The sequence below is a fragment of the Notothenia coriiceps genome, unplaced genomic scaffold, assembly GCF_000735185.1.
Source record: "Notothenia coriiceps isolate Sejong01 unplaced genomic scaffold, NC01 NC01_scaffold00028155, whole genome shotgun sequence".
In the NCBI taxonomy this organism is placed as follows: Eukaryota; Metazoa; Chordata; class Actinopteri; order Perciformes; family Nototheniidae; genus Notothenia; species Notothenia coriiceps.
The window spans coordinates 74,714-89,344 of NW_011360856.1; the positions used below are offsets into that span (position 1 = coordinate 74,714).

Here is a 14,631-nt window from a genome sequence, read left to right on the forward strand (position 1 = left end):
TACAAATCTGGATTTTCAAAAAGCTAAAAGGCTAACTTTTGACAATCAAAAAGTAGAATATAATCAATACTCTGCTTTGTTCAAACTGCTGAATGTTTTAGTTATGTTTTATCTGAGTTTTGGCATAATAATTGGATTTAGTAGTACTATTACCCAATGCAATGCTCTACATTTTTAAACGACCCGAAACACTATGCTGATATTCTCTCATTTCTAAATGTGTTTTTTTGTGCAAGAAACACATCGCAAGTATTGCATAAGGAAATTAATGTGTGCGAAATATATTTTCTGTTAATACTGATTGGGGCTCCATGGGTTTGAGTGAGGTTTCTCCCATGATTCCTCCTGTTCTCCAGATGTGTTACGGCAGGTGGTAACTAGTCGGCGCTCTCTTCCACTCTTTCAGTCTCCGCGGTGCAGCTACATCTCTCGCCTGTCTCGCAGCAGCAGCAGCATTGTAGTAGTAATCCGCCTGCCGCGCACAGAGCACGCAGTTTGTGTCACGGTGCCACCAGAATAGGGGCGACAGACAGCTGCGCGTCAGGGGACACCGACCAGTCACCATCCGCACAGTTCAAGCGACATCCCTCAGCGGGCAATGACATTGGCAAACTGAACGAGGAATACACGAGAAAAACGCAAAAATGACGGTGGACTTTGAAGAATGTATAAAAGATTCCCCCCGATTCAGGTAAGGCTTCTCCTCACAGGCATATCACAGCGGTGCGCAAAAATGGCACACCTTATTTTACGCATGATTTTTTTGGATGAGGACCGAACAGTCCCCTCATGTTGTGGTGGCATCTGCAGAGAAAATAATACATTGTTACTCGTCCATGTGTTCAACAGCATGATGGCGTATTTCTTCCATTTTGTCCTTTTTTTTCATTTTCTAAACCATTTAATCATATTCCAAGTATTTTCTTTTAAATGTCATTTTTTAGTTTGTTATTAAAACATTTATTTGCATCTAATGCATTTGCTGGAGGAGACGTGCATGTCTGTCAGTGGTTCCGATGTGTCTGGTTTTCCGAATGTGGTTTGGCTCAGTGCATATGAGAAGAGGGACACTCATTGCCACGCATAGTGAGGATCCATTTTGCTCCAGTGTAAAAATAATAAGGGATTTTCAGCATGCTTAATCAACAGTCTGAAGTGCACTGTAAAAGAAGGAGGCACTCATTTGAATGTGGCCTTATAACAAGTGAGAGTGTATGATGGGACCTTCCTGTGCGTGTGTTGCAGCATGGCATACAGGTTGGGTGCAGTCTTTTCTCATGGAGGAGGCCCTGTCATCCACTGGTGGTAGATTGGAGAGGAGATGCCTTGCAGAAGCAGCAGCTCACAGAGGCATCAGGGAGAGGAGTACACTCTCCCCTCCGGTGATAGAGCTTGTATCCTGGGCACAGATCCAGCTCTTCGGCCCCTTGCATGCCCGCTTGAGGGTTGTAGCCTCACTCAGTCCACGTGCCAGTCTGGCACTCCTGTGTATAGGCCGATAGGAAACTAGAAGATGAGATTCTAATAGCATATGTCAAAAGAAAGGCTGGTAGTGCTCTTTTCAGCATTTTACTGAAAAGAAGCCAAAGCCGTTTATAGGCAAATGTTATTTTCTCTAACTCTGTTTCTGGTTGTCTCAGCATCTGTTGCTTATTTGCTCTCATTTGGTTTCTTCCTTCTTCCACTCTCAGAAACAACTTATCCTCTTTGTTGAACGTTGTGCCACTCAAACATTTGTGATTTGAATGAAAACAGTGTAATGAAATAAAGAGAGCGGAGAGAGACAGACATTCAATTTGCTGCTAAAAAAATCCCATCACAGTGATGGATGGCTGAAGCAGAAGGTCACAGGAAGAGACATTTTCTGCCTGGTTCTCTTTCCTCTGATCTTGTAAGGGCTGTCATTTATTTGGAAAATCCCCACAATGATAAAGGAAGCTGATGTTCCCTTGGGTTTACAAGCAGTAGGGAAATTATAATGTTGCGTAACTCTGTGATCATGATGATTGAGAAGAAAATCCCTATCCTTGTTCCGATCATATTTGGATTAAATACAGGATGAGTTACCTTTTTTTCATTCCCTTGTACACATGATATTATCTAGGTTTATGATCATCCGTCGATGCAGGACCTTTTTGCATGTAAACACATGTTTGTTTTTTGAACACCCTTCACAGTGTTCCTCATGACATTATGTTACAATAATCAAGCAGCTATTCTTAATGCCTAGATAGCTACAAATAAATACCCAAATCGTAAAAACATGGGACACAGCCATTACTTCAAACTGTGATTTCGTTATGGGCAGTCATTACTGAATTGTACATCATATTGTGGTCTGGGTTTTTGATCCTCTTTGTTGTGTCACTGTGGAGAAACAGAAGTAGAAAGAGCCGGTCCTGTCTGTCCTCCCACACATGGCGCTTTAAAAAACGCTCCCACACCTCACTGCAGGTCCTTACTTGAACTGGTCCTGTTGTATTTGTCTATGCATGATTAGTTGAGTGTGAAGGAATTTATACGGTATGTCCTCATAATCTATAACACACGTCTTTTGTTCAGACTGTCTACGCTAAACTTGTTTTTCTCTCGTCCCGACCTTTCATTCAGCGCTCACCTGCTGCAGTCATTCATTCTGGAACAAAAGCTGACATGAAGCCCTGTGCATTGCACCTGTTTAGAGTTGTTGTTGTAATCTGATTCCCTAAACAAATGTTTGGTCAGTTTTTGGCTTGTCTTCACTCATGGTTTAAGAACGTGACTAATTGAGCGCTGTTGTTGGGAGCCTGAGATCTGAGGGTTTTCAGAAAGACTGCTTCTCTAGTTGTTTGGTTGGTGTTTATCTAATGGCAGAACATACATTTGGTCGTACATGTTTTCAAAAAGGTCATTATTGTCAACTTCAGCCAATTGACTTGATCATGAAATCTTGATAAGAAGTGCTAGACGTAGTGTTTTAATGTATTTATCATTAAACAGTCTAACAGTCCAAGTGTACAGTGCACTTTTTTAATTTCACCTTTAAATCACCAAACTAGTGATCATAAAGGCAGGTACATGATCTTTTTATAGCTACATATTTTCATTGACAACATTGTTATGATATAAGTAATCTATGCATATGTGGGTATGAGCTGTTGCCTAGCAACAGCTGCTGCAATCGAGACAAATGGGAGCTTGGAGAAAAGAGGACGAGACTTTGAGAATGGAGGAGGCGAGTGGATGCTTTAAAAAGATACTGTCATTATTTTAAATTTCCCACACAGTGAAGAGTTTCAATGTGACAAGCAGGTTTGACTACTTTCTGTTTTGATACATTTCTTTGGGCAAAAGTATAGTAACATTACTTTGTGAAACTTGTACTACCAGTGTAGCTGTATTATTAATGACTTTAGCCACTAAGTCATTATATCAACATTACTGATGATTATTTTCATTCTGTGAATATTTTGTGAAAGCACCGATGGTCAACCTTCAATATTTTCCCAAAATATTGAGATTTTCTCTATTTCACCCAGCCCTAACAATGTTTATGGAAGCGTATATGTGGCCTGGAGGGGATTCAGCAGGTCCAGGAGTGTACAGATGAACAGATTGGAGAACCAGCCGCACCTGTTGGCCTCTTCCTGTCATTTGTCTGAGTCTTTTGATCCCACCCACATACAGTGCACAACATCGGGCTATCTAGACAGGTTGAGTGAGTGAGTCAACAAGATTCAGAAAGTGACAGGAAACAGATTGGAAGAGTGGGGGTTATGTTACAAATGTGATACTCTCCCTTAAATGTCTTGTATTCTTACATCGTTTTGAATTAATGTAACATAAGACATTTAGTAAAAGTGGGATTTTGCTAGCTATGTTCTAAAGTAATCTGCTGCCAAAACCACAGAGCATTTTCAAGGAATTACGCCAAAACCAGTTGAATGAATGCCGACTGTTGCCAGTAGTCATCAACAGTGAATTATTTCCCATACAGGACTTTAAAGGGTTGTGTAAGACTTACCACCTTCATATAATTCGAAAGTTGTCAAACCTGCTTATATCTGACCTCATATTCAGATAAATGCTTCAGGCTCCAGGTTGCTGCATGTCATAACATGAAGCCAATTGCTGAGGAAGACACATTTGAATATCACAATCAGGTAGATGTTTAAGTCTTTTGTTTATCTGATAATATCTGTAAAGAAGTGAATCATGTTCCTGCTAGGGCCAAACTATTTGCAAATCTGATACAAATTATTTTATATTTAAAATGATTAAAGGTGGGTTAGGTACGTTTGAGGAACCAGCTCGAGATACACTTTTTGTTATATTCTATGGAATGCTCTTAACATCCCGATAGCAATGAATATCTTAAGTACTTTGACAAAAAATCCATAAAAAAATGTCATCCGTGGAAGCCGTAGCACTGTAAAAAGCACGACCAATCATCTGAGCCGGGAATTTGACAAATATCTGGAATTTAGTAAATGCAATATGCGGACAGGGACTATGTTGTTGTGTGTGTGATGTGTTGTGTGGTGCACATCTACTCTACCACTCATCACATCGACGACCACAGACAGAACACACATTCCACATCAACACACACACCACTCCACACACACACACACCACATCTTCCACCTAACCGTAACACGTGGCGTATTGCGCGTATTGTTCAAACACGTGTCTACCTTCCGCTCTGCTACATCGATTGCTCGCTGTGTGGAGATATAGTATTATAGANACACACACACGTGTGGTGTGTGTGTGTGTTGGTGTTCGGATCAGGGGGTCGCAGGTTCAAACCCCACTGCAGTCAGCATGTCGTTGTGTCCCTGGGCAAGACACCTCACCCCAAATTGCTCCTGTGAGGATTGCCCACAGTATTGAGTACCGGTATGTAAGCGTCTAACAAATGTGTGTGTGTGTGTGTGTGTGTGTGTGTGTGTGTGTGTGTGTGTGTGTGTGTGTGTGTGTGTGTGTGTGTGTGTGTGTGTGTGTGTGTGTGTGTGTGTGCAAAAATGTGTGATTGCACCTATTGCAAATGTGTGCTTGTTTGTAACTCAGTAAAATACAACTTGTGGACTGGACACACAATACAACTGATTCAGAAGGGGATTTTGACAAGTAAAGTGTTTACTTCTCCTGTGGTTGCCATAGTTACTTGCAGGAATAACAGATGTGAGGTCACAACCTGTCTGTGCAGTCGGTTTGCTTGTTTTTCAGGCGGAGACAGTTCTTCAATCCCACCATTTGTGGGAAAGGTAAAAAAACTAGATATGTGTATAATCTTTTGACTGATGATTATTGATTCCCTTCCTTCGCACAATATTGAACACTTTTGTATTCCCTGTGCTGCAAAAATATTAAGCCATAAAGAATTATTATAAATAAATTCTATTGAAAACCTATGCAGACAGTTTACACCAGGGTTGAATATTAGGTAAAGGAAGTTCAACAACATTTTATGTTTGTATAACTAATTAATGAGCTGGATTTGTTGAGATTTAAAAGCTATGTAAAAAGTGGCTTTTTTTTTTTTTTCAGATATCTGTCTGGCTCCCTGCTTTCTCTCAACTGTCTGACATTTTTTCATTTTCCCAGCTGCGTCAACATCACCTATAATCCTCTTTTTACACACATCATAGTTTTGCTTATCTAAGATACTGAGTTCCTATTGGTCAGCAGCCTGTGAAATATGTAAATATGAACCTCGCTGCTTACGTTGTTGCCAAGGGTGACCAGCTTCTTCGGCGTCCATGGCAACAACCTGTCCCTCTACCTCCGTCAGCAGGCACTTAATGTGTCCCACTTGCTGAGAAACACATACCAGCGGAGAGAGCACTGGTCTATTATTTGCAGGGAACATGCAAAAGTACATAGTGACCTTGAAAAGGAGCAGGTGATTTTATAAGAAAATGCGTTAGAGTGCTGAATAAGATGACCTGTTGCCAAAGTAGGCTGACATTGATGTACTACATGTAAGCTAATGCAATGACGCTGCCTCGAAAGCGTCCCAGACCAAAGCCAGAGGCATAAAGTGCCAGCTTTCACCCAATGTCCTTGTCTGTTTGTCTTTAACTTATTTTGCAGGAAATCTCTTTGAAAGCGGCCGTGACCCTCTGAACGTCACCAGAAATAGATCCTCTCTGTAACATCAAGTCCTTGGCAAAATATTTAGAAAGATTCCAGACCACTCACATTAAGTTGCTAATGTCAAGACCCTCATTTCCAACCACTCTCTCTAATGCGTGCACGTACGCAGGAGATGTGCTCTGACAGAAAGAGAAGGGCCAGGAAACACTATCCTCTTACCCTCCATATATGGAGCCTCTCCAACCATGTTCAAGCCCTTATCACTCCTGGCTTTGTTCTAAAGACGAGACTTTAACACATTTGATCTGATTGAGAATAATGTCTGTTGTCTAAACCCAGCATTTCCATCATGCGTTTACTGGCAAACACCAAAAAACACACAAGCGTATCTCTTGCATGCGGCACTTCATTTATCTATGAGCATAAAGCTTGTCTTTGAAGTTATAGGAAGGTCTAACAATTTATTTATGCAAAGCATGAAGAGGATGTATGTAGGTTTAATAATCTTTATGGGGCGTCTAATGCATCAGCAGAAGTGTATGATCAAAGAGGTTTTTAAATCTGCAAGGTGCTGGATTTACTTCCAGTTACATAATAGTTTCTACTGTGAAATTCACAAGTGTATATGCATACAGTAGATATAACTTGACCTACCTACTATATCTGACGGTGTGGTCTATAATATTAGCATTTTTAATAAATAATTTCGATATTGTGTAGTTTTTTCCCCTAAACTATGTAAATGTACTCCGGAAACCATTGTTTTAAAAATGAATGAATGAATCATTTTGAAAATAATTCCTCTGCTTCAAATTTCAACATTAAGTATAAGGTCAGTTTTAACATAGCACTACAGCACTTCATATTTATGTATTAAAAACTGTTGTAAGGACACACATGATGCATTAGTGTAAACGACTTCAACACCGTCTTGCAATAAGAGATAAAGGCTGTAACGGGTTAGGAAGAGAAGACCAAGGAGACAGTGATAGTTGTTAATAAACTCCTAATGATGTTGGAGGTGAGGTCAGTATGTCCTCCTCCCTAGGGAATCAGCCATTTAACCACCAATTGACCTTTCGAACTCTTGTAACCTACAAGTGACAGGAAAAGACAATGCAGCGCAGTGGGGCTCTTAAAAATATCTGACCCCCCAATGACTTCACATAAATATTTTAGTTTACTCTCTGTGTGTAAAGGTAGGGGCCTTGCTGAAATGCTTTGACTGTGAACCGCAGGAAACATTCCTTTCATGTCAGAAGCATGAAAAATCGTCGTTTCTTCAAAGGAGTGGCGTCAGTGGAGATGTGGGTAGAAGGGTCGGAGTTACTGGGTTTGGCACTCGAGCATCTATGCCCTGTCTTACCCACTAGAAAAAGCCTGCAGATTGTAGGTGCCTTTCTCTCCTCAACAAAGAAAATGTACTGTTGGAAGACAGAGGACCAGTGGAACAAAGAGGGCAGCCACGCCCTTGTTGATTTGAAAGCATGTGTGCTTTGAATTGATGCCCTAGCCTAGATGATGTCACGTGTGCCCTAAAGAGGTTCAAATAAGAAAAGGCAGAACTCAGAAGCTGTCTGCTAATGTTTGTTGAATCAAAAAAATCTCAGAGCCACAAATAATATTTCAGGAAGTGTTTAAGAGTTGTTGACAGCCCAAGAGATGCGTATTTGCTCATACAGCATCTTGTGCAGCGACTGACCTGTTTGTTTTAAACATGGTGTACCATTGCTTCTTGCTTCTCTGCTTACAAATCTGGATTTCTTTTCACATGAGATCAGGTATTTACCGATAAACATGAAGTGATGGCTTAACCCAGACTGATCATTCCTACAGAAGCCCAGTTCAGAATGTCAAAAATAATTAGGAGGAAATGTTTGAGCTCTTCCTGAATCTAAAGCGTGCAGCAAAGTGAGCAGGTGTGTCATTACGGCCCTCCTGTCACTGAAGATTGATTGATTCAGACCTACAGCACGTCAGGAAGGGTTAACAGGGATTCCTGCTTTCAAAACCCCTCCACCCACTATTGATTTTCAACAATTGTGCTTTTAAAAATCAAGGCTATTTTTGTTACAAATGCTGGTACTGTTCCTTGTATGTGGAGGCTTAAGACGTTACAAATCTTCAGCATATATGTGTTTCCCACTGTCCTTATCTGATCTGCTTTCATGTTACACGTGCGTTCAAACATGTGTGCATGTACACTAATCATATTTTCATAGTCAGGCCATGCAGTAGTTTGACATATTCATGGGAGAGCATCGGTCCAGCACATGGACACAGCAGATTTTCTGCCGCTCGGCTGCACGTGTTGCCGGCGGACTTAGTGCGGGACCTATATATGAAATAGGATTATCGGTATCCACACTCTCTGATTAAATCAACTGGATAGCCTATACACCCTATTAAAGCTCACACACTATCAGCCTCTTACCCTGAGAAACCTCAATACAATTTCCCATCCCATTCAGCAGCGGTGGGCTGGATAATGGAGAATGGAACTGGTTTGGAACAGTTTGTGTCTGATTGCATTTCAAAGGACACGTGAGTCTTCGATCAGATGAGGATTTCTGTGCTTGTAGGCGAATATTAATATTTTGCCATAGGCTCCATTCACCATGGATTTAGGTTTATCCATGATATCAATCTGACCTTTAAGCCTTATATAGCCTGGGTTATTTTAAGACCTGTTCACATGTTATATGTTATTGCTTGACGACAGGATATTCAAACCATAACGCTATCTGTGATTCTTGAATATTAAAAGCAAGGGCAGCAATGGTGTATGTCATGGATTCTAAAGAACTGTATGAACCAGTGAGCACATTTCAAATTAACAGTGATAATGGAGGAAAGTTTACCTATCGAACGAGTAGTCATTTTTCAAACAACACACCTCCATGTTCACATACAATGACTGTATACAAGATTTAATGCTAAATGATTTTGACTCAAGCTGAGTGTGCCGGGAAAAAAGTCTGCAACAGTCTCGTTTTGTGAAGTAGATCCCTGTGTCATAGACAGTGTTATAAATGAAAATGTGATCATTATTTATACTTCCCAAAATAAATATTTCACCAAATAAAGAGCAGGTGCCTAGTAACGGTTGCTCAGTTATAACTGAACAGTTGAGTTTAAGGGGAGAGGTTTAGCAGGCGGTCATTTAATGGTCACATGCCTCTGTACTCAATTTCCCAATTATAGAGCAATGATTGATGCGTCAATCAATTAAAACCTCCCAATTAAAGTAATGACTACTTCAATAAAGACATTACCGCCATCAGCAGGAGCATGCAGTACTCTGAAGACAAGGCTTCAGTATTTCTCCCCCACATTGAACACCAGTCAATATAGCTCAAAATCAAGGAAATCAGTTGGTCCTCAGAGGAATTCTGGGTTATATTTAAAAATGACCTTATATAAAACAATGCAAAACCACTCTGATAAAAAGTTAGTAAGGTTTGTTGCAGACATACAGGTCCTATTCCAGAACAAATTAGATTCCTATCATGAGTTAGGAGAGTGAAGAATGTGGCACATATTGAGCCTTCCCACAGCTCTCACTCACTGCAATCCTTCATCCCCACTGAGATCAGGATTCGGTGGGGAGTTTGTTAAAATCCTGCCAAGGACTGTTGAAACTCGAATCAAAACTATTAAGTAAATTGCCTGCATCTTGTTCCTGGGCTGCTTTCTTTTCATCTTGGCACTACATAGTATTTATTCAGTGGGAAACGTTTGTATACTTGGCTGTCCTGCCTAGTTTAAACACTTTGTCTTCACTAAACTGCTGATTTCAAGGCTTTTCCGGGTTTTAAAACCGTGTTTGCTGTTTTGGCGTGCTACGACAATTCTAGACAGACTCTTTGTTTAGCCAGACATAGCTCTGGCTATGTTTAAACTGTGGACCCCAAAACTAGCCGGGAAGAGTGCGCTCCCCAGGAAGTCGTTAAATCACACAGGAGGAAACAAGCAGCACCAGCCGCCGTGTAATATGTGGAATGCATCCGTGGTGTGCAAACTGTGCTGACTGCCACACATTTAGGCATGCATCGATAAACCCTCTCTGGACATTAGTGCATGTATGTATGCACACTTGCATAAAGCTTTTAAACATGTAAGTACATCAGCCAATGGGTTCTCACACTACAGAATCAAAAGGTCCAAGAGGAGAACACGGTGTCTCCAAACAAATGTCTGCAGAAACAGAACTTTCAACTTCATGGTGGCTTTTTCTTTGTTTTGCACTCATTTATACAGTAGAGTTGAAGGATCAGTAAAATATTTCTCAACTAAAAACGAAATTCTACCATGAAATATCAACTGCTGTCCTCGTAGTTTACATCCTGTTCAGATGGCTCACGGCAAAATGTAGAAATGTATCGGGACAAGCCAGTTCCATGAGACATACAAGTCACACACAACAAACATACACACACACAAAAAAAAAACCACACACACAAAAACAGTGTTTGTTTGTCATCCACACACAATGTGAGCGTTTTGTGAAGTCGCCAAGGCTTGCTCGCCGTCTAGAAATAACCCAACAGGTCTAACCAACTGAGAGGTGTTTTGTAAACATCTGTCATCCCTCTCAGTAATGATGTCTTTCACTGCACACATTTGTCTTCCTTTGGACATTTATCCTACAGGTATTATATCCTGTGTTCTCACCCTTTCACCTTTTTCTCTCGTTCTCCCTTTCTCCCTCTGCCCATTATTGGTAATGGAGTTCTGGGATGGAAATGATTCAACGTCAGGGCTGCAGCAGCGAGGCGGATTGGGTTTCAGTAGATTACCTTAGCCTATTTCTCAGTTTTCTAACTGGATGGAGCTGGAAGGATGCAGAGAGAGAGAAGGCTGGAGGAATGATAGATGGCTGACAGCATAGGGGAGATAATTGATGTAGAGAAGGAGCATGGAGACAGAAGTATTGATTGATTGGACGGATAAACTCAGGAAGTGTCGGCTAAGGATAGAGGTTGGAAGATGGTGGGAGGAAAAGGATTAATGGTCACCATCGTTACTGTAGTCCTGGTAACCTGGCAGATATTTCATACGTTAACACACTGAATGTGTTATCACAAGTTAGACTGTGGGCTGGACACACATCCTGGCAGCTAAACATGAAAAACAGACATTTCTGGTAAAATAGCTGGAAAAAAAGAGGGCTGGGTCCAGCAGAGGAAGAGGACAGCTGTCCTGTTGAATGCCGGGCCTGAGGTGACAAATTAAATAGTCATGCGGTTCACTATGGCTCATTGGCATCTCATGCAATCTCAGAGGAGAGATGGTGTGTGTGTGTGTGTGTGTGTGTGTGTGTGTGTGTGTGTGTGTGTGTGTGTGTGTGTGTGTGTGTGTGTGTGTGTGTGTGTGTGTGTGTGTGTGTGTGTGTGCGCGCGCGCGTGCGTGTATTAGCTTACACTCTCAAACATCTGGGATCCAGTTGAGCAGCTGGTTCCGATTTGGCCCTACTTTCTCCGCCTTTGTTTTAGTTCTGCTCTTTTAGTTTTGTGCACTGTAGTTTTTTTCATATGTTGTTTCCTCCATCCTTTTACTCATCTCTTTCTCTTCCTCCACCCACGTTCCTGTCTCCCCAGGCGCTATGTGACGCTGTGTGGAGGAATGTGCATCAGAATTTTTGACCACTGACTTTAACTTCCAGTGTCTCAAATTAACACCCTTCAAGCTTTCTTTTAAAGTAGGTTTCAACTCGCCATTTGCTCCTTGGTAATCTCAGCTAGTGTTTTGAGACATTTATCACTGATGGTTCCCTCACAGGTTGTTGACACAGGCTCACTGTGTGTTTGGCAGCCCACCAGCCCTGATCCTCTCTGAATTCAAACACCCCTGCAGTGCTGAAACCACCAAGTGTGATTGACAGGCCAATCTCCTATAGAGACACGAGGAGAGACAGAAACACTGATTGCTCTCTTAAAAACCGATGGATTCCCTTCACATTTCCTGTTGTTACATTATTCAGCCTGCATCCTCGCCGCGGATCTGTGTGGAATTCCTTGTAACCAAATGAAAACATTCCCATCTGCCATGTCAGCAGTCCCACACTTTCTTACATCCATCATTCCCACCCCCACAAAGTCACACACACAGATGCACGTTTTCACATGGGGAGTGCCTCCTTACATTTGTTGGATGGATTGCCTATTGGATACTAGGGGAAAAATCAGAACAGCTGAAGCAAAGTCACTGGTTGATAATGGACAATATGTCTTGGAGCAGGAAGAATGTCCATTCAATATACCATTACTTTAGTGTGTGTGTGTGTGTGTGTGTGTGTGTGTGTGTGTGTGTGTGTGTGTGTGTGTGTGTGTGTGTGTGTGTGTGTGTGTGTGTGTGTGTGTGTGTGTGTGTGTGTGTGTGTGTGTGTGTGTGTGTGTGTGTGTGTGTGTGTGTGTGTGTGTGTGTGTGTGTGTGTGTGTGTCACTGTGTGTCACTGTGAGGCAGACAGATGTAGCTAACTGAACAGGGAGGTTCTGTAAGAGAGATTTGGGCCGGAGAGAAGGGAGATTAAGGCTCCACAGTAACTGAAACAAGCATGACTAAAAGCTTCACGGTGACTGCGACTTGCGGTCTACTTTGGACAAGAGAGCAATAAAATATATTGGAGCACGGGTTGCAGTTAAGGGTCAATTTTTTCAAATGTCCGGAAGCATTAAATAGTAGCACATTACATTTGAACATTATAAGTCCTCAATAATGAAAGCATAGTCACTGACTATGCTTTCAGCCAAGTGCAGGTCCGTATAATACAAAATAATGTTGTGTGATTTAGGTATTAAAATCAATTTAATATTCTACAACAATAAAGTCTTTCTTGGCTAACACTTTAGTTTTCTAAACATTTACCAGAACTAACAACTAACTAGGCCTCCTACCTTAGACGACTACATTACATAACTTTAGGTGAATATATTTTAATGCTTTTTTTTCAAGCTGAATGACTTATTCTCAAGAAATTTAAGAGCACATGAGCAGTTTTACAGATATTTTTTACATATATGTCATTCAAACCAACCTGATCATTTAGTAGAATTATGTAATTTGATAATAGGTACAGGTAAACTAGTAATCAAATACAAGTAATTCATTAACATTTATTTATAATCAATTAAGCACAGATCAGGTCGGTTACTACAATCACAGTTGGGACATTGGGTTTCAAACAACAACTTGTTCAGATTAACGTTATTATAAAAATCCTTCTAAACTAAACCTTGACACACTGTGATGGTGACTCTATGCACCAACACGTGCACACACACATCCCAGACCCTGGCTCTCTGTCCGGCTTGATTTGTTTCTGTAGCTGTCTCAGTGTGCGGGGGTCTTGCGTAAGACCACCCCTTGTGTTAATGTAAACCTGTCTCTCCATTCTTTCTCAACCCCTGAACCTTCCTTCTACTTTCCATCCAACCTCTCTTTTCTGCCACCACACCAATAATATGTAATCATTAAATACACAAGCACATTACGCGTGGCAACACTAATGCTCTACAGCTATCATGAGAATGGAACTGAAAGAGCGCTTTAGGTTCAGTATCGGAAATGAAAATCTTTCACTGTGATAAAATCTTCTGGTATTACTTAATACTCAATCCAATAGTGGGTGAAACAGGCTGTACTTTGGAGTGAATTTCCAGTGGAAACTAGACATACACAATCAAGAGAAGTAATATAACTTTCTGTATAGCCATATGTTCATTGGATATATAAATGTTATCCCAAACTAAATGTGTCTCTTCTGTGAGCTCTGTGTCCCAGATTGTGTGTGTGGACTTGTCAGCAGATTCCATTTCCTTTCTTATATTGCACACACACTCGAGATAAGGGACCAAATATGTGAGAGTGTGTTCCTTAACAGCCATTTGCTGAACACATTTGAGTCTGTTTTAACAATGTGCTCACGTGTTGTTTAGGATTTTGAGATTACAATCTGAGTTAATTTTGCTGAAAACATAGATGGATCCCTTTTGTGTGTGTGTTTTTCTTGTGTGTTTACTGTTAGTCAGGTGTTGAGTGATATTTTTTGTGATTTGACATTTTAAAGTGTCTCTGTTAAAACTATGAGTCTCTAAACACATTGGAACTGAGGGCATGAGTGGACTGAGGGCTTTCTGAAAGGTATTCAATCCAAATTCAAATGGGCTGAATGTCTGATGTTATAATAAGATGGTAAGAAGTCAGGGATGTACATGGAGTAGTTACAACAATTCATATTCCAGTTGTAGTAAAATGAATCTGAATATGTTACCTTTAGTATAGGCTTACCTTTTCCATGAATAAGAATCAGTTTTTCCTTTCTTTTCTTCAACCCACACATTCTACCCAGCATGCATTTGGTGAAAGGTCTTCGCTCTGCTTAACATGATAAATCACACATATAGACAAACCCATTCACACCTGCAGGACCTTTATGCTGTGGTTAAAAAAAGCAGCTAAGTGTTGAAACCCCATGCTGTACCGAAAGAACATAAATATTTTTGTTGACGTCCTCTGTCTCTCACCCATGTGTACATTAAACGTGCTGTCA

General features: G+C 40.9%; 1 protein-coding gene across 5 annotated transcripts in view; it reads left to right on the plus strand.

Moving 5' to 3' along the window:
- Positions 1–397: 397 nt before the first annotated feature.
- acap3b (ArfGAP with coiled-coil, ankyrin repeat and PH domains 3b) overlaps positions 398–14,631 on the plus strand; it is a 57,760-nt gene continuing 43,526 nt past the window's right edge. For 3 of the 5 annotated variants that reach the window (XM_010785729.1, XM_010785731.1, XM_010785732.1), the window contains exon 1: positions 400–691. In XM_010785729.1, coding sequence (XP_010784031.1) covers positions 645–691 — 47 coding nt within the window. In that variant the 5' untranslated portion in view covers positions 400–644. Of the gene's footprint in view, positions 692–14,631 lie in introns of all 5 variants that reach the window. The other 2 variants (XM_010785730.1, XM_010785733.1) reach the window with 2 other exon arrangements.